At 36.5% G+C, this 22,633-nt stretch overlaps 2 protein-coding genes and 1 long non-coding RNA gene across 3 annotated transcripts; 1 reads left to right on the top strand and 2 right to left on the bottom strand.

The window, feature by feature from the left end:
- Positions 1 to 13,332: 13,332 nt before the first annotated feature.
- Positions 13,333 to 14,931, bottom strand: LOC110803223 (serine/threonine-protein kinase WNK8-like). The gene is made up of 2 exons (XM_022008718.2): positions 13,568 to 14,931; positions 13,333 to 13,396 (listed from the first exon to the last, which is right to left on the bottom strand). The coding sequence occupies exons 1-2, from the start codon at positions 14,929 to 14,931 to the stop codon at positions 13,333 to 13,335; spliced, it is 1,428 nt and encodes a 475-aa protein (XP_021864410.2).
- An 852-nt stretch (positions 14,932 to 15,783) lies between these two features.
- Positions 15,784 to 17,198, bottom strand: LOC110803224 (probable serine/threonine-protein kinase WNK6). Its single transcript, XM_022008719.2, has one exon. It carries the CDS (start codon positions 17,042 to 17,044, stop codon positions 15,875 to 15,877), a length of 1,170 nt encoding a protein of 389 aa, XP_021864411.1. The 5' UTR covers positions 17,045 to 17,198; the 3' UTR covers positions 15,784 to 15,874.
- Positions 17,199 to 17,387: 189 nt separating this feature from the next.
- On the top strand, positions 17,388 to 18,028 carry LOC130466160 (uncharacterized). Its single transcript, XR_008926176.1, has 2 exons — positions 17,388 to 17,673; positions 17,771 to 18,028. It is a non-coding gene; the product is annotated as an uncharacterized lncRNA (long non-coding RNA).
- Positions 18,029 to 22,633: the final 4,605 nt, after the last annotated feature.

Raw genomic sequence — 22,633 nt, 5'->3', positions numbered from 1 at the left:
CCAATTTCTTCATGAGAGTGGGGGCAGCGATTTCACTAGGGCTACTCATAAGGACGCTCTCCACGGTCCTATTGAAAAGACCAAGAGCCTCATCAAAGGCCGACCCCGGACCGTCAACACCTGAAAGCCGAAGAAGCGAATCCTGCAAACCAGAAGACTGCAAACGGGATGCAAGAAAAGCATAATGCCGAACATCACCAGCTGAATAAACACCCAATCCTCCATACGAATAAGGCAAGGTAGCAAGACGCCATTGCCAGTCACCGAACCCAGGTCCCGAAGCAGTCACGATACGCTCTAAAGAAGCCCGAAGAGCCACATCAAAAGATACTTGGGCCGCTTCAAAAAGTTGAGGTGGACAAGTGCGCATAGCAAAATAGAGTTTAGAAACTCCAGTGCACGCACGAAGAAGCAACAACTCACACTGGGGATCATTAAGCTTAGCTACAGCATCCATCAACACAACAGTCTTCGACACCCGTCGCGAAACCAACTCCTTACAAAAAGAGGAATCCGCACTGGGGATCATGTCCAGATTATTATTATTATTATTATTATTATTATTATTATTATTATTATTATTATTATTATTATTATTATTATTATTATTATTATTATTATTATTATTATTATTATATGTTTATATCATTGTTATTATATTTAATATTTTATTACTATTATTGCTTTTATAAAAAATGATGTTGTTGTCACTGCAATTAAAATCTATTATTTAAGGCATAAAAAAACATTAACAAAACATTCAAATTGATCATGTCCAAATTAAAACCATTAAGTCCAGATCAGAAACGATATGATCAGGTCATGTCCATATCAGAACTGATTTTTATAGATCAGAACCATTATATATCCATACTAGAACTGATAGGGTCAGATAATATCCAGATCATAACTGATCACAGATCATGTCCAGATCATGTTCAAATCTGCAAAGATCTTGTCTACATCAAAACCGATCCTTACGTAACCAATATGTTCAGACCAAAACCGATTTGTACAGATCATGTCCAGATCAGAATCGATATGTCCAAATTGTAATTGGTCTAAATATCGACTTTGTACAGATTATGTTAAGATCAGAATTGATCTGCAAAGATCATGTCCAGATCAGAATTGGTCTGTACAGATCATGACCAAATCAGAACTAATCTGTACAGATCATGTCCAGATCAGAAATAATCTGTACAGATCACGTCCAGATCATGTCTAGATCAGAACTGAACTTTACATATCATGTCCAGATCTGAACTGAAATGTACAGATTACATCCAGATCAGAACTGATCTGTACAAATCATGTTCAGATCATGTCTAGATCAGAACTGAACTGTACATATCATGTCCGGATCAAAATTGATCCGTACAGATCATGTCCAGATCATAACTGAACTGTACATATCATGTCTAGATCAGAACTAAACTCTACAGATCATGTCCAGATTAGAACTGATCATGTCCAGATCATAACTGATCTGTACAGATCACATCTAGATCATGTCTAGATCAGAACTGAACTTTACATATCATGTCCAGATCTGAACTGAAATGTACAGATTACATCCAGATCAGAACTGGTCTGTATAGATCATGTTCAGATCATGTCTAGATCAGAACTGAACTGTACATATCATGTCCAGATCAAAATCGATCCGTACAGATCATGTCCAGATCATAACTGAACTGTACATATCATGTCCAGATCAGAACTGATCTGTACAGATCATGTTCAGATCATGTCTAGATCAGAACTGAACTGTACATATCATGTCCAGATCAAAATTGATCCATACAGATCATGTCCAGATCATAACTGAACTGTACATATCATGTCCAGATCAGAACTAATCTGTACAGATCATGTCCAGATTAGAACTGATCATGTCCAGATCATAACTGATCTGTACAAATCATGTCTAGATTAGAACCGGTCTTTACATATCATATCCAGATCAGAACTTATATGTCTAGATCATAACCGATCTATCTAGATCATGTATAGGTCTATCTAATATAAGGAATAGTTAAATCATTAGCAAAGTCAAATAAATAATAACAATATTATACATTTGTGTAACATTTATTTTACACGTAAGTCGTTTAATATTAATAAATGTAGATTTTTCTTTAAACTTAATTCTGAAGAATCAGATCAGATCTGATCAGGTCAGACCAGATCAAATTAGATCAGAAAAAATAAGTTCAGATCAGATCAGATCAGATCAGGAGAAATAATTGAAGGAAATAATGCCCTTGGTCCAAGTATGCATTCTATGATAAGTCTAATAAATGCGGTTCAGTATTAATTAACAAGTTAATAATTCAGTGAGATCAAGTGAGCTGAATGCCTAGCTAGAGGCCGCTTCAGTTCAAGTGGAATTAATGATATTAATCCACAGCTTACTCTTGACTGAACCCGTAGGGTCACACAAATAGTACGTAAACGGATCAAGTATTTAATGGCATTAAATACTCTATCTATGGATATTCGGAATCGACGGATCTTGGTTTCAGTGGGAGCTGAGATCGTCACAGGCAAGAAATGAATACTCCGGAAACGATGATATTACCGGAAACGGAAATATGGATCGTATCGGAAATATAAATATTATCCAAGTCGTAGATGTTGCCGGAAACGGAAACATGGTACGTATCGAAAAATATTATCGGAAATGGAAATATTACCAGAATCGGAAATATTGCCGGAAACGGAAATATTGTCAGAATCGGAAATATTACCGGAATCGGAAAATAATTCCGGAAACGGAAATATTAAATATTTGTTCGAAACGGAAATTAATTCCGGAATCGGAAATGTTAAATATTGTTCGTATCGGAAATGAATTCCGGAATCGGAAATTTAATCGGAAGCGTATCGTACGAATAAGCATCGGACGAGGCCTGCCGGACGAGGGCCCAGCACGAAGCCAGGCCATCGCCCAGCAAGCCAAGCGCGCCACACAAACAGCCACGCCAGGCCCAGCGCAAGGCCAGGCCCAGCAGGCCGTGGCAGCGCGCACAGCGCGCGCAGCGCGCGCGGGTGCTTGCGTGGGCTTGTGGCTCGCGCAGGCCTCGCTGCGTGGGCTGCTGCTCGCACGCACGCATGGGCGGCCCATCGAGGCTGCCGTGTGTGTGTGCGTAAGTGTTTGTGTTCGTGCACGTTTCCTAAAACGTGCAGAGTTCGGTTAATGATTAAATTCCTAATTCTATTTGATAAATTAATTAAATTAGAGTTCTTGTAGGATTCTAGGTTTAATTAATTTGTATCTGAATAGGATTCCAATTCCCTTTCCATAACCCTATAAATATGTGGCCTGGGTTCACAATTTATAACGAGTTTCAAAGTATTCAAAGTGAGTTTTTGAGAGAAAAATTCAGCCACACATCTTGCTCAAAAGTGCCGAAAATTCTAGTACCTTAAGGGCGATTCTAGTTGGTCAATCTTAAGGCGGATCCGGACGTGCTGTGGACTATCTACGGAGGGACGACACTTGGAGTCCTAAAGACTTGTTCTTGTTCGGTTCGGGCGCAGCTAGGGAGGGCACGCAACAAAGAGTATGCATCTAAATTATGCTATATGATTATGTGTAAATAATATGTATTCCTGGGTTAATGGTTGTTTCCGCATGATTTATGTAATATCATATGTATCATAACCTAACAGTGGTATCACGAGCCCCTTATTATTTTCATAATCTATATTGCATGAACATGGTTAAATATTACAAATTTGCAAGAATTAAAAGGGGTGATTAATTTTCGTAATTGTTAATTAATTGCAAATTGCGTTTATTTAATTATACGTACGCAGTTTTTCGGCAGTTTCTTCGTTACTCATCCAAATCGAGTGATTTTTGTGTCAATTCCGCATGTAAAAGGCATTCTAAAATTTTGACAAAAATAGTGTTTTTCTGCCGAACCCAGAATTCTCAAATTCGAAGCCTAACTATGACTTTTCGAAGGTTTTAGTTTTTCGAATGCAAAATTTCGTAAATTTAAGATGTTAAATTAAATATTTGCGATTCTTGTTGATAAATCTTGAATTTTTGATTGACCTACTGCATATGTTTAACAAGTTTGAATGCCTAGTCTTGTTAATTATGCAATCTAATTTGTAATTATGATTAATTTGTTGAAAATTAGAATAATTTAGAATTAATTTGATTTTCATAATTAATTGTAATTTAATTAGAAACCTATGATTAAAAACCACCATAAAAATTGTAAATTTATGATAAATTTTAAATTTTTATGACCTAGACTTGAATCCATAACAATCGGAAATCAATTGGATAATAAATTTTCGATTTTTCGCCCTAAAATTATGAAATTAATAATATTTATTAATTTGTCATTAATTTTATAAATTTTAAATTTTTTATGCGATTCGTTCATATAACTTGCACGCACAAAGCAGTTACCCTTAAGGGGTGTTGTATAATGCGGGCATGCGACGACGAGCAAGGGAGCTCGTCGCCCGTGCGGCACGAATGCAATGAGCAAGGGCGTAGTGCACGAGCACAAGGCAGCAGCCCTGCCTTGTGTCGTGGGCCACGAGCAATGGACGAATGGGCATGGGCGAAGGGCGAGCCAAGGCAGTCGCGTGTGGGCAGCAAGCGAGCTGCGCCACAACGCGCACTGCCTCGCGCAAGAGCGCGCAGCCTCGCGCGCAGCGAGCGCAAGCTCGCGTGCCACGAGCGCTGCGCCCAGCGTTGCTCGCGCGCACAACGAGCGATGGCTCGCGCGCACAGCGAGCGATGTCGCGCGCCCAGCGAGCGATGGCTCGCGCGCACTGCAAGCGATGGCTCGCGTGCGACGAGCGCTGGCGCGCGCGCAGCAAGCACCACAGCGTGCGATGGCTTGCGATGGAGATGCAGCAGCTATGCGACGAGCGCATGGGCTGCGCGCACATGGCCAACGATGGCTGTGTGCGTGCGGCCCATGGGCGTGCAATGCGTAGGGTGTTTGCGTTACGATTAGATCGTTTTGAATGTTTAATTTGAAAATTTCAGGTCACGTAATTTTAATTAATTTTAAAATTAATAATTTAAATTATTTTCTTGGATTTTAATTTTGAATATTGTAATTATAATAAATGTTATTTATTCTAATTATTTTACTAAAATTAAAATCATGAATTAATTTAAATAACGACTGAAATTAAATTAAACTTTTTGGATTCAATTATAAATTTATATGAGCTTTAAATTTTAATTAAATTTGTATGTTTCCGGTTAGACTAGAAATACATTTTTATGTTTAAAATTAGTAAAGCATATGAATTTATTGGTTTAAGTGGGAGCGTTTTTTAGTCATAAACTCTTGATTAGGTCTACAAATCCTTAAGGTTAAAACAACTTGATTAGAATTAATAAGGACTGAATAATTGGTAGATTATTGGTGCCCTTGATTAATTGCTGCAAATATTTACGTGATGCATAATGTGTTTTACTAACCAGCTAAGTGGGCCATTCATGATAATGAATGGGTGAATGGTATATATTGTATATGTACTGTTTTGCAGGTTATGAAGTGACTAGTATGGCCCAAATAGATAGAAAATATGGTCTGCGTACCATTAATTTGAATGTAATTGGTCTAAAGTACCAAAGTTATTTTTCAATTCAAATATGTTCTGCGTACCATCAAATAGTTGTAATTAGTTATAGCTTATCCTATTTGAAGAAAATGGTGCCTCCCACGGAGATTTTCAAGACGGACTTTGAAGTTAAAGCTTCAAGATGAAGTCGGGCCATACTAGATCACAAATATCTTATGCATGTTTTAAGTTATTTATTGCTTTTAAATATGTCTTAAAATGCATGAGATCAAAAGCTTGATTATGTTGCATGATTAAGGATTTTAGTTCACTTAAAATCTAACCAACATAGTAAGAGCCTTAAGTTCCAAACTTAAAAATTGAGTTAAAAGGTGCCATGCCAAAATATACACTTGCTTGGATATCCTTTACATCAATCTAGTAATAGTTTTCGCTCAGCGAGGTGTTACTTATTGGTCCTAAAGGGGCAAGGTACACAAATAATTGTGAGTACATGTTAGTTTTGGTGAAACTTAACGATATAAGTAAGGAGTCCTTTTATGTCGTGGCAAATTCGATAGGTTTACCTAATAAGTTCTTAGACGTACCTATCAACCAAGAGTAGTTTCTAGACTATTAGCAAAAGGCTTTTGCTTACCTAAAATGTTTTAGAATTGAGTCGACAAACTGTGCTTAATTCTTCAATGGTTTTAGGGTCTTGGAATCATTTTATTCACACCTGCCGGAACAATAAAATCGAATAAAATGCTAATAACTTGTTTGAATTGCATGGTTGCTTTAATTTCAAGTTATTATTCATGATAAATGTTTAGACTTTGCATGCTTCAATGTATGTTTTAATTATTGTTTATAATTAAATATCTTGCACTGCAATAAATCCTTTTAGAAAGGTAACAGTAAATTTCCTCGATTGGTAGTGAATCCAAGAACGATTCACGGAAAAGAGAGAAAGTGAGCAATTTAAAATGTATGTTTCTTATATCGACTTTTATGGTTGTTTTCGAATATCAAAATCGAATGGCAAACCAATTGGTGCTTGTGAATTCAAAATACACTGTAGTTTTGAAATCATGAAGCATTGAGTTTAATACGCTCAGCTTTACCAATGGTTAACAACCTAATATCTTTGTCCATTTAATTCTCGAATGAGTCTAGTCCCTAGACATTCGAATAGATCGATGCTTAGAGAAGTTTAGAAGCTTCTGGTAAGATCATCTAGTTGAAACAAAATATTCAACATAAATTAAAATGGTAAAGAACCTTGTTGGTGACATTGGACATGTCTAACAAAGTATAAAAGTCAACACTAAAGAATTTAATTCTTAAGCCTATAAGAAAAGGTACAAGAAATAGGAAAACGAGGAACAAATGAAAGGAATTTACGATTCCGTTTCTACCTATAAGTTTATGTTTAAAGAGAAGTGACCTAGCAATCAAACTTCCTTGGTATCATATACCGCTTGAGGTTCTTACTTCGGTAATAACTCAAACAATGGAAGCTAGGATACACTAATGACCTACAAGTGGGAAATGAAGCATGGCAATGCTACATTAATTGTAGGGTCATCTAAGTTTGTTTTAAGTCCTTTCAAAGGCTGGAACTTAATGGCTATTTTGTTCCATAATCAACATACCTAAATTTCCGTTTTCAAACACAGAAAGACTCACATTCAAGAAAAACAAAAACAATGTTTGTTTGTTTATTTGAATGAAATGGTCAATTACAGGTTGAGTCAATATGCTTGATTAAAACAAACAACTCTTTAAAGAACTTTACTAGGTTCAAATCAATCCCTTGATTTGAGTTCCACTAATCTTTGGCATTGTTGCTTAGATCATATCAACAAGTTAACATTCATAAGCTCTATTTTGATGGACTTTTGAAAGTTGATTGATTTCTAGATCATTTTAAGACAGCTAGTCTTACTTGTTGAAAGTAACAAAAGATATGAACTATTGTTAGAACGCCTAGACAATAGAGTTCAAAGCTAAAGAAAGATTTTATGACTTTATTATTTCACACAGATTTGAGTGAATATAGGTTTATTTACTCAATGTGATATAAGTTTGAATCTGTTTGGCTAGTTCAAAGATTCAGAAGTATAAAATCCACTTGGCAAGAAATCATAAAGATCTAGGTTAGATCATGTTGATGATTACTTGAGACCAAATATGATCATCAATGATTGTGTGTTATAATTTCACAATCTAGGTCCATAAGATATGGCATATCTACGTTGGAATGATCGAAGTCAATTAGTACTTGATTCGATCAATGATGAATCATAAAGACTTTTCCTATAATTTCTAAAACAAAATGCTCAACTACCACCAAACTAAACCAAATTCGTCAAAGCTATTGAAAAGTAATTTCAGAATATCTTTTCATAATATATCTAAAGAGTTCCTAAACTCAGTGGGAGCTTACTGTTTGTTATTCAACAAACTAAGGCCCAAGTATAGATATATGTTTCATTGTGATTTATTCAAATGAAACACAAGGGTATTGTTTCTACCACGAATTTTTGAGAACATAATGTTTGTTTGCTCGAAATAATGTCCTTTTGGAGATTCGTTTCCAAAATGACAAGTGGGAGAAAATAGACCTCGAAAGCTTTCGAGGCGAACAACAAACATAAACGGACATTCCGGAGGCTTTTCGAAGTGCTTCAGAAAATCCGAACTTATTCTTTAAGGACTTTAGAAGTGGCTTTAAAGAATAGATATCTCTTAGAAGACTTTACAAGTGCTTCAAGGAGAACAGAATATTCAAAGGACTTTCAAGTGGCTATTGATATTCTATTGTTTGATGTTCTATACCCAAGTAGGCATAGAATTCAAGTCACTGAAACTATGAGATTCTTCTATTAGATAGTGAAGAAACATAGAGATCAGGTCAATGAAACTATGAGATTCTTCTATTAAATAGTGAAGAAACCTACAACTTGCAGTCAAACTATTATCATGTAGATTAATGAGTTTGTGACTTGTAAGAAAGCTATGACGAAACCCAGATTCCCTAAAATGGTTAGAGGCCATATATAGACTCAAATGTTTTAAATGGTTAGAGGCCATAAAACATACTCAATGTTTTGATGACAAAATTGAAATTTTGTTGATTTGCAAGAATAGTTTCACACCTATTGGTTGCAAGTTTGTTTTAAGGATAAAAACCATCAAACATGAATTGTGTTCACACACAAAGCTAGATTAGTTGCTAAAGGTTACAAGCAAATTCATGACATGGATTGTGTTGAAACCTCATGCATAATCGTAATGCTCAAGTCTATATTCAAGCAATGATTGCATATTGGTACATATGACAATTGGATGACAAAACGTATTCCTCAATCAAATGATGGAAGAAACTATGTACATGGAATGTCATAGGATTTGTGGATCCAAATAAATGCTTGAAAAGGAAAGCTAGCTTATAAAATCTAAGTACAAATTTAAGCAAGCAATTGGGAATTGGAACTGTATTTTAAGTGAAGCTAATAAGCATTTTAGTTTCATAAAATATACATGATTCTTATAGATATATAAGAAGTTTAGTGGGAGTACTTAAAACTTAATTGGTCCTATGTGTATTACACACATATCTCTCTATTGTGAAATAACATTCAAATGCTAATGACTTAGATTTGAAATTATTCATCAATAATGGACCATGGCGAAACTTAGTACATACTGGGTATTAAGATCTATTTACAAAGATCTTATGATATTGTTTTGGATTAAGTAATGGCATTTACTAAGTCAAACACGAAAGTCTCCATTGGAGATATTCGACCCATGTGAATAAATCTAAGTAAAGAATGTTTGAACTATGTATAAGCATTTACTAAGTTAAACATCAAAGAATCTAAATGAGATTCTTAACCTATATTATATGTCAAAGAATTTAGCTGGATTCAGTATCTACTAAAATTGAATGAGCTAAAGTTACATGAATAGAATTCAATTTGGGAATTATTCTGCAAAAGAATTTATCATGTATGATATAATATGAGGATCGCCAAAAACGTATCGTATGACTTTAGGCATGACGAACATATACCAATCTCTATTGATCTAAGTGAAGATCAACTGGATTGAGATCAAGAATACTTATGGTACTTGAAAAGGTACATAGGAATAATTCTTGATTCAAGGAAATAAAGATATGCTAAATATTGATGCTACACGCATAAACACTGGCAAAGGATCAAGCAAGATTCCTTTGGAGTTAACCATTGACAAGGACGAGCTAAAGAGCATCGTGTTTTGAAATGGCAACATGGATTAGAGACCATGAGTTGTTGCGTGGGAAATTAAATATTAATTTCTATGTTCTAAGATACAGCTGGAAAGTCTTCCACATATCCGTGAACTGCTTGGATAAGTAAATCCAAACCAAAGCATCACTAGCAACCTATACAGTTGAAATAAAAGTAATTATTGCCTAAGAAGCAATAAAACAGGGTTGTTTAAAGTTCTTCACTGAACTTGGGTAGATCACCTATCTGTTGGCTTGATGATTCTTCATTGAAAAATGCGTAGAACCACTCTTGAAGCAAGAAAAACGTCTGCTAACTTGATGGCTCTTCATTGCAAAATGCGTAGAACCACTATCGAAGTAAGAAAGACTAGATCACATAATAAACAAACTCGAAAAGATCTTATCATCATATCTCGAAGAACATTCGATGAAAAGGATATTAAGATTGGCAAAGCATGATAACTAAACCTATGCAACAAGTGAGAAGCAACACTCACATTGTAGCACTGGAAATCAAGCATAGCTTTGAATTCCATGAACTGTTTTAGAAGATGGGTTTGAGGCCCATGGTTGTAAAACATTGGGGTTGAACATTTATCATATATGAAATGTATTTTCATATTCCATTTAATCTTGGTTTAGTATTAAATGATGAGTCCCTTCAATTTGACGATATATTCAAGATAGACTGTCAGGACCAGTCCTGTGACTAAGAAATGTCTATCAAGTGAACTTGAATGTCAAAAGTTGAAAATGGTCCCTAGTCGGAGTTTTCTATAAAATTGGACGCATAGAAAACGTTAGACGATTAGAATGCAAGATGACTAGTAGTTCTGTTTCTTGAACTATGTGGACATGGCAATGTCATAATCATTTGCATAGATACTTACTTTGGGAAGACTAGTATCGGACAAGACCTATGAAACTTTACTGTAAGAGATGAAAATCTGTCATAAGTAAATTTCATTAAATTATTAGACACTAAATCCTCAATACCTGAGTGATTTGAGATTACTTGTTTGAGAACTGGTTGCTTTGACGTTGACCAACCGTCGCACCGTAAAAGGAGGCTATAAAGGCAACGCTCAGGTAATCACCTATCAAACGAAGTCTAATCTCAAGATCGCAAGATTGGGATTGTCCTCCCATAAATCGGGATGAGATGCTTAAAAGTTGTACAAGGCCACTCGGAGAGCTAGAAACTGTGAAATGCATGGCCGTGCTCGGATAAATCATAGGCTATGATTATCTGTTTATTTGATCAGTTGAACTCTGAAACCGAGGAACACCTCTGGACATAATAAGGATGACAACTCTTACCTTATGTTCAAGAGCAAGCATCGAGCGACAAAGGAATTAGGAAATGCACACTTGTCCCTAAGGACAAGTGGGAGACTGAAGGAAATAATGCCCTTGGTCCAAGTATGCATTCTATGATAAGTCTAATAAATGCGGTTCAGTATTAATTAACAAGTTAATAATTCAGTGACATCAAGTGAGCTGAATGCCTAGCTAGAGGCCGCTTCAGTTCAAGTGGAATTAATGATATTAATCCACAGCTTACTCTTGACTGAACCCGTAGGGTCACACAAATAGTACGTAAACGGATCAAGTATTTAATGGCATTAAATACTCTATCTATGGATATTCGGAATCGACGGATCTTGGTTTCAGTGGGAGCTGAGATCGTCACAGGCAAGAAATGAATACTCCGGAAACGATGATATTACCGGAAACGGAAATATGGATCGTATCGGAAATATAAATATTATCCAAGTCGTAGATGTTGCCGGAAACGGAAACATGGTACGTATCGAAAAATATTATCGGAAATGGAAATATTACCAGAATCGGAAATATTGCCGGAAACGGAAATATTGTCAGAATCGGAAATATTACCGGAATCGGAAAATAATTCCGGAAACGGAAATATTAAATATTTGTTCGAAACGGAAATTAATTCCGGAATCGGAAATGTTAAATATTGTTCGTATCGGAAATGAATTCCGGAATCGGAAATTTAATCGGAAGCGTATCGTACGAATAAGCATCGGACGAGGCCTGCCGGACGAGGGCCCAGCACGAAGCCAGGCCATCGCCCAGCAAGCCAAGCGCGCCACACAAACAGCCACGCCAGGCCCAGCGCAAGGCCAGGCCCAGCAGGCCGTGGCAGCGCGCACAGCGCGCGCAGCGCGCGCGGGTGCTTGCGTGGGCTTGTGGCTCGCGCAGGCCTCGCTGCGTGGGCTGCTGCTCGCACGCACGCATGGGCGGCCCATCGAGGCTGCCGTGTGTGTGTGCGTAAGTGTTTGTGTTCGTGCACGTTTCCTAAAACGTGCAGAGTTCGGTTAATGATTAAATTCCTAATTCTATTTGATAAATTAATTAAATTAGAGTTCTTGTAGGATTCTAGGTTTAATTAATTTGTATCTGAATAGGATTCCAATTCCCTTTCCATAACCCTATAAATATGTGGCCTGGGTTCACAATTTATAACGAGTTTCAAAGTATTCAAAGTGAGTTTTTGAGAGAAAAATTCAGCCACACATCTTGCTCAAAAGTGCCGAAAATTCTAGTACCTTAAGGGCGATTCTAGTTGGTCAATCTTAAGGCGGATCCGGACGTGCTGTGGACTATCTACGGAGGGACGACACTTGGAGTCCTAAAGACTTGTTCTTGTTCGGTTCGGGCGCAGCTAGGGAGGGCACGCAACAAAGAGTATGCATCTAAATTATGCTATATGATTATGTGTAAATAATATGTATTCCTGGGTTAATGGTTGTTTCCGCATGATTTATGTAATATCATATGTATCATAACCTAACAATAATGTGAACTAAACAGGGCCTAAAGCAAGAGTCATAGCACACGGTTTTAGCTAAGTTGTGGGAATCAATTACAATGAGATATTTTCACTTGTGGTAAGACATACTTCTATTCGTACATTACTTTCTCTTGTTGTTATGCATGATTTGGAGTTAGAGCAATTGAATAACATTCTTGCGTGGAGAGCATGAGGAGGAGATATATATGCGACAACAAGATGATCGAGTTTGTTGTTTAGGGAAAGGAGGGTGTGTGCGTGTTAATATTTGTCGGGTACCTCTAGCACTTGTGTTGAGTATAATAGGAATGAGGATCACTTGATAGGTTATGTAGATTACGATTATGGTGGTGCCCTTGAGATTGTAATGACTTTTTTCAACAGAAAGGACTTGAGAAGGGGAATCACTCCCTATATAAATTGTTAAGGATAAATGTGTTGTTATATGCCTTGACATGTTCTATAACTGTAACAAATTTACATGTTTGCCAGATAACAGATTCTCAATTAATTTTACTGATCTTAATTTGTAGTTCCTTGATGCAGGCCTACAGGGGCAGCTTTGAACATGAATCTGCAAGAGTTTTGATGGTGCTAAATGCTAACAGTTCCAGTTGCTGTTCTAACAAAACATTGCCATTAGTCATTTCTAGTGACTCGATTAGACCTTCGATAGTTAATCAGGGATTAGCTTGTCAGAAAAATGCATCCTAATATTGTAATCCATCAAAACAAAAAGCCTGCCATAGTGCATCTTAGCTAGAGTAAGTTACACAGAAATTGTACTGTAAAGCAATAATCTCATCTACTGATTTATTATTCAAAAAGGCTAGAAATATTCAACTAAACACACTAAGTAATTAAGCATGCATATTCAGAATATGTTCTGTAATCTGACATAAAAGAATTACCAGGAAAAGGTTCTCAGCTTAGACAGCTTGCTCAGCTTCCCAAAGCAATTAGACATTCTCTCAGATTTCTGTTTGTCATCATAATATTCATAATAACTGGAAAACGGGTCTTCATCAGATAAATTCTGAGCATTCAAAACACCTTTATAGGCAGAATTCTGATTGCACATAACTTCTTTTATCAGTTGATCCATAATCTCAATAGCCACTGCAACATCTTCAGTTGACAACTCAAGTTGTTTAGCAATATTCTTCATGACAAACTGATCAACTTTATCTTTCTGGATTGAAAACTCTAACTCCATTTCTTCAACCTCATTACCTCCAACATTATAGATGATACTCAACACAATTCTTATCATAACTCTGTCCTTCATTTTCCCTAGGAAATTAACCTTCCTGTCCCCAAACTCAACCTCCTTTTCAACCCCTACTAATCTATCAACCTGATCACGTATACTACAAGGCATCAGACTCAAATTAGTCCGTACTGTTGACGTGGAAGCAACACTCGGTCCAAGAAACGGATCATTCAATAGCTCCTTTGCTGAGGGTCTCTTATATGCAGGAGACAGACACCTCTCAATGAACTGCTTAGCCTGTGTGTCTGTCACAGTACTTAGCACTTCAGGCCTTACACCCGCCATAATCTCTTTGTAAATCTGCTCTTTATATGTGCATTCTCCGTACAGTTTGTCTATACCAGTAACCATCTGTAACACACATATCCCAAAAGAATGAATGTCAACAAGTTGATTATAATTTCCTCTGAAAATCTCTGGTGCCATGTACTGTGCTGTACCAAAAACACCCACTGCACCATGACCCGGTTTCAAAACCGTGGCCACACCAAAATCTCCGAGTTTAACTGTACCTGAATTCCCACAAACAAACATATTTTCTACCTTAACATCACGGTGAAGGATGGGTGGATTACGAGTGTGAAGATAATCCAACGCGTTAAGAATCTGTCTGCACCATTTCTTGACTGCTGTAACATCAACAAGAACATGATTCATGATGTATTGCCGCATAGTCATAGAAGTAAAAAGTTCAGTAATTATGTGAATGATCTTGTTTTCATAATCAATCCAGGAACGGTAGCATTTTACTATATTTTCATGGTGTATATTCTTAACCAGACAGGCTTCTGTACACAAACGCATAACAGTATCAGGGTCAGATTTTGACATTTTAGTTGTTATCTTAATTCGACACCATGCGATTTCCATACCATTTAAATTATCAAATCCCTTGTAAACTTTCTTGTAAAACCCTTCTCCTAACATCTCGTTGTACCTTTCGTATTGCCCTGTCGGATCTGTCTCGGCAACCTGTGAACTAGTACTCGAACATGAAGACATTACTAACAGATAAACAGAACCAGAAACAGAAATTGGGGTTGAATGAGTATTTTTGATGATTTCTTGAACACTGGTATAATGAATGGGATTGATGATTGAATGGGTTTTTGAGAGTGTAGATCTGAGTTTTTTTTTTTTGATAATAGATTCGCTAGAGTTTTAATAAAACTCTACCTTGTAGAGTTATTTTAGAACTCTAGAGGATCCAAAACCGAAAGAATAGGGGATTTGTGAAGATATAATATATGGGCCATTGGTGTTTCGTTCAATGATTGATATTGCTTAAACTCTACCTTGTAGTCTTGTAGAGTTATTTTAGAACTCTGGAAGATCCAAAACCGGTTTTTGATGATATCTAAACTGATTAATAACATTTGATCCGATTGTTTAGGTATAAGTTGAATCAAGAAACAGAAAATACCCTGATTTTTTTTATTTTAAATTTTTAAAAAAATAAAGAGGATTTTTGAAAGAGAAAATACCCCAAGTCAGTTACAGTTTTGTCGAAATAAAGGGGATTGTACAACAGATAATTGATCATCATGACAAAAACACATACAAGTATACAACTGAACCAAATTAGTACATAAAACTGAATGAAACTCCACGAGGCACAAGTTTATCAGGGTTTAGCTTGTCAGAAAAATGCATCTTCACTGAAAGAGGCTTAAACTAAGCCCAATGTTACCTGATTGAACACAAATTTTTGACTATTTGTAATCTTTATTCAACTCAATATATTTAGAAAATTGCTAATCCCATCAAAACAAAAGAACCTACATTCTACAACAAAGATAGATTTTCATCACATTCCACTGATTTTGTTATTCGAAAAGGCTGGAAATCTTCAACTAACTCACTAAGTAATATGTTCTGTAATCTGACATAAAAGAAGTACAACGAAAAATCACATTTTGTAATGAAGAATTGAATCAACTTGAACCTAAAATTTTCTGATAAAAGATGTCAGCTTGGTCAGCTTCCCAAAGCAACTAGGCATTTTCTGATCCTCAAGTGACTGTTTAGCATCAAAAAACTCTTCATCAAGAACAGGCTTCTCACCAAATAAATTCCAAACATTCAAATCTTCCCCAGTATTCAAATTCTGATTCCTAACTCCACCCTGAACCTGATCTTTTATTAGTTCATCCAAATTCTCAGTAACCCCTAGTAATCCATCCACCTGATCACGTACACTACACGGCATCAGACTCGAATTAGTCCTCACTGTTGACGAACCAGCAACACTCGGTGCAAGAAACGGGTCATTCAATAGGTCAATTGCAGAAGGTCTCCTAAACGCAGGAGCCAAACATCTCTTAATAAACTTCTTAGCCAGTGGGTCTGTCACAGTACTTAACGCTTCAGGCTTAACACCTAACCTGATCTTAGTCATAATCTGTTGATGGAATTTACATTCTTTGTAAAGATGATCAACACCAGTAACCATCTGTAGTACACATATCCCAAAAGCATGAATATCAACAAGTTGATTATAATTCCCTCGAAAAATCTCTGGTGCCATGTACTGTGCTGTACCAACACGACCAATTGCGCCATACCCAGGTTCTAATAACATGGCTAAACCGAAATCTCCGAGTTTAACTGTCCCTGAATTCCCATTAACAAAGATGTTTTCTATCTTAACATCACGGTGAAGGATTGGTGTGTTACGATTGTGAAGATAATGTAACCCCTGAAGAATCTGTCTGGACCAGTTCTTGACTGCTGTAAGATCAACAAGAACATGATTCTGGATGTAATGGCGTAAACTGACAGAAGTGAAAAGCTCAGTAATGATGTTGACGATCTTGTTTTTATAATCAATCCAAGAATGGTAGAATTTGACTATACTTTCATGATTTAACTCCTTTAATAGACAGGCTTCTGCACACTGTGTGTAAACACCATCTTCAGAATTTATCATTCTTTCTGTTATGATTATCCGACTCCATGCAATTTCTTTGCCATTGATTTTATCAAATCCGCTGTAAACTGTCTTCGCGTACCCTACACCTAATATGTCGCCGTACCTTACGTATTTCCCTGTCGGATCTGTCTCGATAATCCGTGGATTAGCAATCGGAGGGGAAGAAGAAGAAGATGAAGCCATTAATAACAGAAAAACAGAACCAGAAACAGAATTGATTGGATTGAATGGTTTTTGATTTGATGATTTCTGGTGGAAGTTTCTTGAACATGAACTACTATAATTACTTGTTGTTGCTGAGACGAGGTGTATGCAACTGATTAATTGTCTTTGGTTCGGTTGTTTTATAGCAGTGATATTTAGTTAAGTCGGTAATCAAGAAACAGAAAATACCCTTTCTTGATTTTTGTTTTTTGAATAAAAAGTTACTTAAGAAAATTACTATTCTTACGGTTAGACAAATAGTGTAATCTCGGATGATAATTTGCAGGCCCGGCCATAGGGCGGTCTCATCGGATACACAGCACAGGGCCCCAAATTTTGGGGTCCAAAAACAATTACACACTGTTGGGTAAAAAAAAATAAAAAAACTTCCCTTTCCCATAACTTTCCCTTTCCCGCGCTTCTTGAATAAATCAAACATGGAAACCCAAAAAAACCTCTTCAAATTCTCTTCTAATGGTCATTTCCAAAAATTAGTGAATTACAACCTTCATCAACTACTCCACGCTTGAATCTTCGACCACCATGGCACCATTCCTCTTCTCCCTCCTTCGATTCTCACTTTCTCTCTCTTCCTTTCAAGCCTCCAGGTAATTTTCTTATGCTAGAACCTCAATATTTGATTGTTTTGTTGTTGACTTGTTGTTGTTGCTCTTAATTTATTCTTGGATTTCAATTTTCGGTTAGGGTTTTGAAATCCAGTAATTCATCTGAGAAATTTCGTCGAAGTTCGATGGTGAAGGCGGTGAATTTGGACGGATTTGGAACTCCGAGTAGAAATGAAAGCCGGTGGAATTTGGTCAATTAGGTAGGGTTTATTGAAGATTTTGGGTTTGATTTTTTCGATTTGATTGTTATTGTTATTGCTGTTGTAGAATTTGTTTAATTTAATTGCAAAATGGCGTGTAGTATATTAGTATGTGAATTTTGAATTAGTATTGTTCATCTTTATTTTCTTATTTATTAATCCATTTAATTCATTTTCTAAAAAAATCCACCTAAAAGTTATCCATCAAAGAGGAAAAATTTAACTGTTATTATTGCAAGAAATTTGACAAAGCAAAGAGGGGCCTCATGTGAACTTCATTCATAAGTTTAGCACAGGGCCACCAAATCACCGGAGCCGGCCCTGATAATTTGTAAGGTAGATCGAAAAGCATAGCATGTTTTGGCTACTTAGATCAATTATGATTACGCAAATTGATATAATGGATTATCCTATTGTTTAATATTAAGCTAGGTGCACCAAAAGAAGAGAGACACTTGTCAAATAAATTGTCGTGATGACACTAATAGTATATTGCTAATACTCCGTATGTAATATCATCATAACACCTAAAGAAACGCCACAATATTTAAGGTGTCCCCTAACATTTTCCCATATTTAGGGTAAAACCTTCCTTTGGGGCAGGGGTTAACAAACGGGTATAAAATTTTCCTTCAACTCACGTTAATTTTATTCATATATCTTCTTGTTGTGTCAAAAGGATGCTAAACTCTATATCAATATGATTATATGACTTGTTGTCGACCAAACATGTCATTCATGCTACACATTGCACCCAATTACAATGTATTTTTTTTATTATTATTTTTTTGATTCCAATGAGCCACAAGGGCAATATAAATTACAAATGGGGTGGGGGGATTCGAACCTGAGACCTATTGTACACATGCCCTCAGTCTTAACCACTAGGTCAATACATCATTGGTAATTACAATGTATTTTATGGTGTAGAGTCTGAGTGCACTTGCTTAAGTTGTACTGCTCTCTAAACCCAACCACGTTGTAAGGTCAATTTTGCTTTATTTAAAAAAAAATAAAAAAAATCCACAATCACATTATTGAGATTCAAGAAATAACATCCTAACCAAATTTTATACTATGTACTAATAGTTTCTATCATGTTGATATTTGTTTTACTTTTCTACTTATTTTGATAGAGACATAAGACTTAATATTAAACACTCGGTACAATCCCCTCAAAAAAAAAAAAAAAAACACTCGGTACAAGGTCTCCTTCTAAACATTCCTTCTAAATCTATTGGATTCATTAGTTAATTCCAAACTTTAAAAAATTTATTGTCATCAATCAAATTCTTGGCCAAATCCCTATGTCAACTTTCCCAATCTAACCCAGTGTAACAAGATGAAATTAAAAAACACGTCACACACACATGTTAAAAGCATGTCGTGAGTCGTGCATGGCCGTACTTTTTGTAGAAAAGCGTGACAACTTAAGATATTAATAAAGCGCCACAAAATTAGTAAAAAAGAAATTGAGCTGTTGAAATTTGACTCGGCACATCTTATGATTTAGACTGCTCTTTATAAATCAGAATATGTCACAAAACTACACGTATGTGATTAATGCCCATATGTGACTCTTATGGGTCAAACCTAATTGATGCACATATACTTAAACTCGACACTAACACGACATGACACATGCTCTTCCAAGTCATCTTAAGAATGAGCCTTTGCATGTCCATGTAGGATTATTTTTAAATTTTGAAGGGTCCATGTAGGATTACTTAGCCCTAGTGAGTTGTACAAAAACTTTCTTAACGCCTTAATGCCGGCCCATTTGCCGGCCCATTTTGTGCACACAACAAATCTCCTGAGTCCTGACTTTTATTCTTTTCTTCCCGTCCAATTAGCATACACTACAAGTTTCGCATTCCCATACCTTTTATTTAACGGTTTTTTCATGAAATGCCCCTGAGGTTTGCAAAAACGCACCAAATACCCTCGCGTCTTTTGAATCACATAATATACCCCTATTTTTGCCTTAGTTTGCACCAAATACCCCTAAGCCGACCTTCCGTTAGTCCTCCGTTAAGTCATGTTTATAATTCATCAAATGCACCTATTTATAAACGTATTACACAATATACACCTACTTGTAAACTTATTTGCACGAAATACCCAAACTGCTTTTAAACGGCAGAATTTGATTCAAATGGCTAGTCCAGTAAGTTTTATACTATCAAAAGAAAGAAAGTTGCGTAACAACCATGTTTTCTTCATCCAAACTTGCTGCTTGTATAGTTTGTAGATTCTTAATCAAGGAACAATACCCAGAATCCTAACAAAAAACATACAAGTATAACATATTGGGCCTTCGTTAGATTTTGATCAAATGATCTCACATCTCAGCTGAAGTTCGAAACAAAAGGCACCTGACAACCAAACAGCCAGAAGCTAAACACTAATTGTAGAATTACATGTTAACATCATACTCTCAGAGAAGTATACAACCAAAATACAAGTATTTCACCTCTCAGAACTGATTGTATAAATTTCTTGTACAAAAGTGCAGCTGGTGAATGATTGACACTAGAATATATACATTTTTTTATTTCTGATGCAAAAAGAATATTTTCCCAAGTAAAAAACAATCTGGGAAAAGAATTTGAACAGAAAATATGTAACCAACTGCTGTAACGCAAACAAAAGAGAACAGAACATACTCCTTTCTCAATGGAATGAGTATATAGCAGCAGAAAAGACTAACCCCGGTTACAAAGAAAAAAGAGCTTCCAAATAATCATCAATGTAGGCTAAACAAGGCCAGTGATCTGTTCTAATTCGGACCAATGTTGAAATATCAGAAACTTCCATCCGAAAGAGAAGATGATACCTGGGTGGTAGGAATATCAACACAAGAAAGCAACCCATGTTTGTCTTACCAATGTTGATCTTACCATCTTCATTTTCAAAGTATGTCAAATATAGTGGACCACCATCAAAATTCGCAACCGAGTTATTCTCATTAGCAGAACCTGAAAACATATCTATCCATGCCACATCCTGGATTAAGCCACCGTCCTTCACAACCTCCACCAGAGGTCTACCAATCACACCAACAACAAAGGGGGCTAAATATCTTTCAACAACACGAATTGCTAAGGTTGAAGGAACTTCGAGAAGCTTAACTGATTGTGTTCCATGGATTGCTGCAAACCCCTTACCTCCTTTTAGTGAAAATGTTTCCCGACCTGCACTGGAAGAGGCACCACATACCTCCCACAAAGCATCAAAAAGGGCGGAGTAATATCCTGGAACTGTGTCTTCTAGAATCTCAGCTGGGGCAGCAGCCTTGAGAAACATGTCCTCGATGCCAACTGAGACCCCCTGAAGCTTCCCATTAACAACCTGACCATTTTCTGCATTCGCGTTAATGGAAACATCCACAAGACCTGGCACAGGTTCTCGGGGTTCCAATTCAATGGTAACAAGTGAACTAGAAACTGACTTTTCATTGGACTGAATTCCAGCTGGGACAATGTCCAATGACTCTTTCTTGTGGGGGATCTCAAAAGCCGATTCGCCAAGAAGAAATGGGATATGATATGATGGTATAGAACCATATGGAGCTGAGGATGAGAACTTGAGAACTATTCCATACATTGCAGGAACTGTATCTAATTCAACAGCACTATCCCCTGTTGAATCTGATCCCCATATACGGTTGAAATGTTCAGAACTAAACCTCAAAAAACCAAATCCATCCCTAGAACAGATATAGAATTCAAATTCTGGCAATTTTGTAAAGCAAAGCAACCCCAGTTTGAGTCACGAAATTGCAATTGTTTACTATAATCTCCTCCAAATTTAAGCATTTCTCAGAAAGATTAATAAGAGATTTATCAGAAATGAAGTAATTACTAGACAAATTAACTTTTCTGAGATGAGGGAGCTTCGAAGCAATCAAATCAACGCCTTCATCAGTGATCCCTAAAGCAGCACCACCACCACCAGAAACACCAGTAACGCAGTAATCATCCTTTGGATTACTTACATCCAACTCCTCCAAATTTGTGATGAACTGGGAAATAACCCCCAAATCGGAATCAGTAACAATTGAAAAATTGTGCAACTTGAGCGATTTAATCGACTTGAGAGATGAATTGGGAAATTGTTGAATCGAATTCGAAGGGAAATCGGTGTGATTAGATAGGCCAAGGAAAGTGAAATGAATTGAAGAATTGAAGTGGGTTCGCCATGGAAATCGGAAAGGGAGATATGTTTGAGGTTAGGGAATCGAAGGAAGAGTTTGGAGAGAAGTTTGAGATTTTTTTTTTTTTTGATTTTAGGTCGAAAAATATATATTAAGGGCAAAATGGTAAACTGCAGCTAACGGAGGACTAACGTCCGTTAACTCCAAGTGCATCTCATGAACAGTATGAAAAAATAGGGGTATATTATGTGATTCAAAAGACGCGAGGGTATTTGGTGCGTTTTTGCAAACCTCAGGGGCATTTCATGAAAAAACCGTTTATTTAATCTAATTAAATAAACTACGCGAATAAGTAGAGCGTGAAATCCACTTCAAAATGAAATTTCGTCGTATCGAAAATACCATACACGCGTCATTTTCCTAGGGGTTTAAGTCGGTTAATAAGTGAGGACATTTCCGTAATATTATTGCCGGACTGAGGTTACTTTCGTCAGAAAATGACTACTTCTCCACCTCTATTTCTTTTCTATGAGTCGTTCCGAGTTCATCTCAGTGATTGGGAAATTTTTTCAATTAAATGGCATTT

Source organism: Spinacia oleracea, chromosome 1 (assembly GCF_020520425.1).
Source record: "Spinacia oleracea cultivar Varoflay chromosome 1, BTI_SOV_V1, whole genome shotgun sequence".
NCBI lineage: Eukaryota > Viridiplantae > Streptophyta > Magnoliopsida > Caryophyllales > Amaranthaceae > Spinacia > Spinacia oleracea.
The sequence above is the reverse complement of the archived record's forward strand: the minus strand, read 5'-3'. Positions and strand labels throughout refer to the sequence as shown.

Excerpts from the sequence above, each read along its gene's own strand:
- LOC110803223 (XM_022008718.2), bottom strand. The coding sequence starts at position 14,931 with ATGTCTTCATGTTCGAGTACTAGTTCACAGGTTGCCGAGACAGATCCG. Across the intron at positions 13,397-13,567 it reads AAGCTGAGAACCTTTTCCTG|GCTTTTTGTTTTGATGGATT; the intron begins GTAATTCTTTTA and ends GCACTATGGCAG.
- LOC110803224 (XM_022008719.2), bottom strand. The coding sequence starts at position 17,044 with ATGGCTTCATCTTCTTCTTCTTCCCCTCCGATTGCTAATCCACGGATT.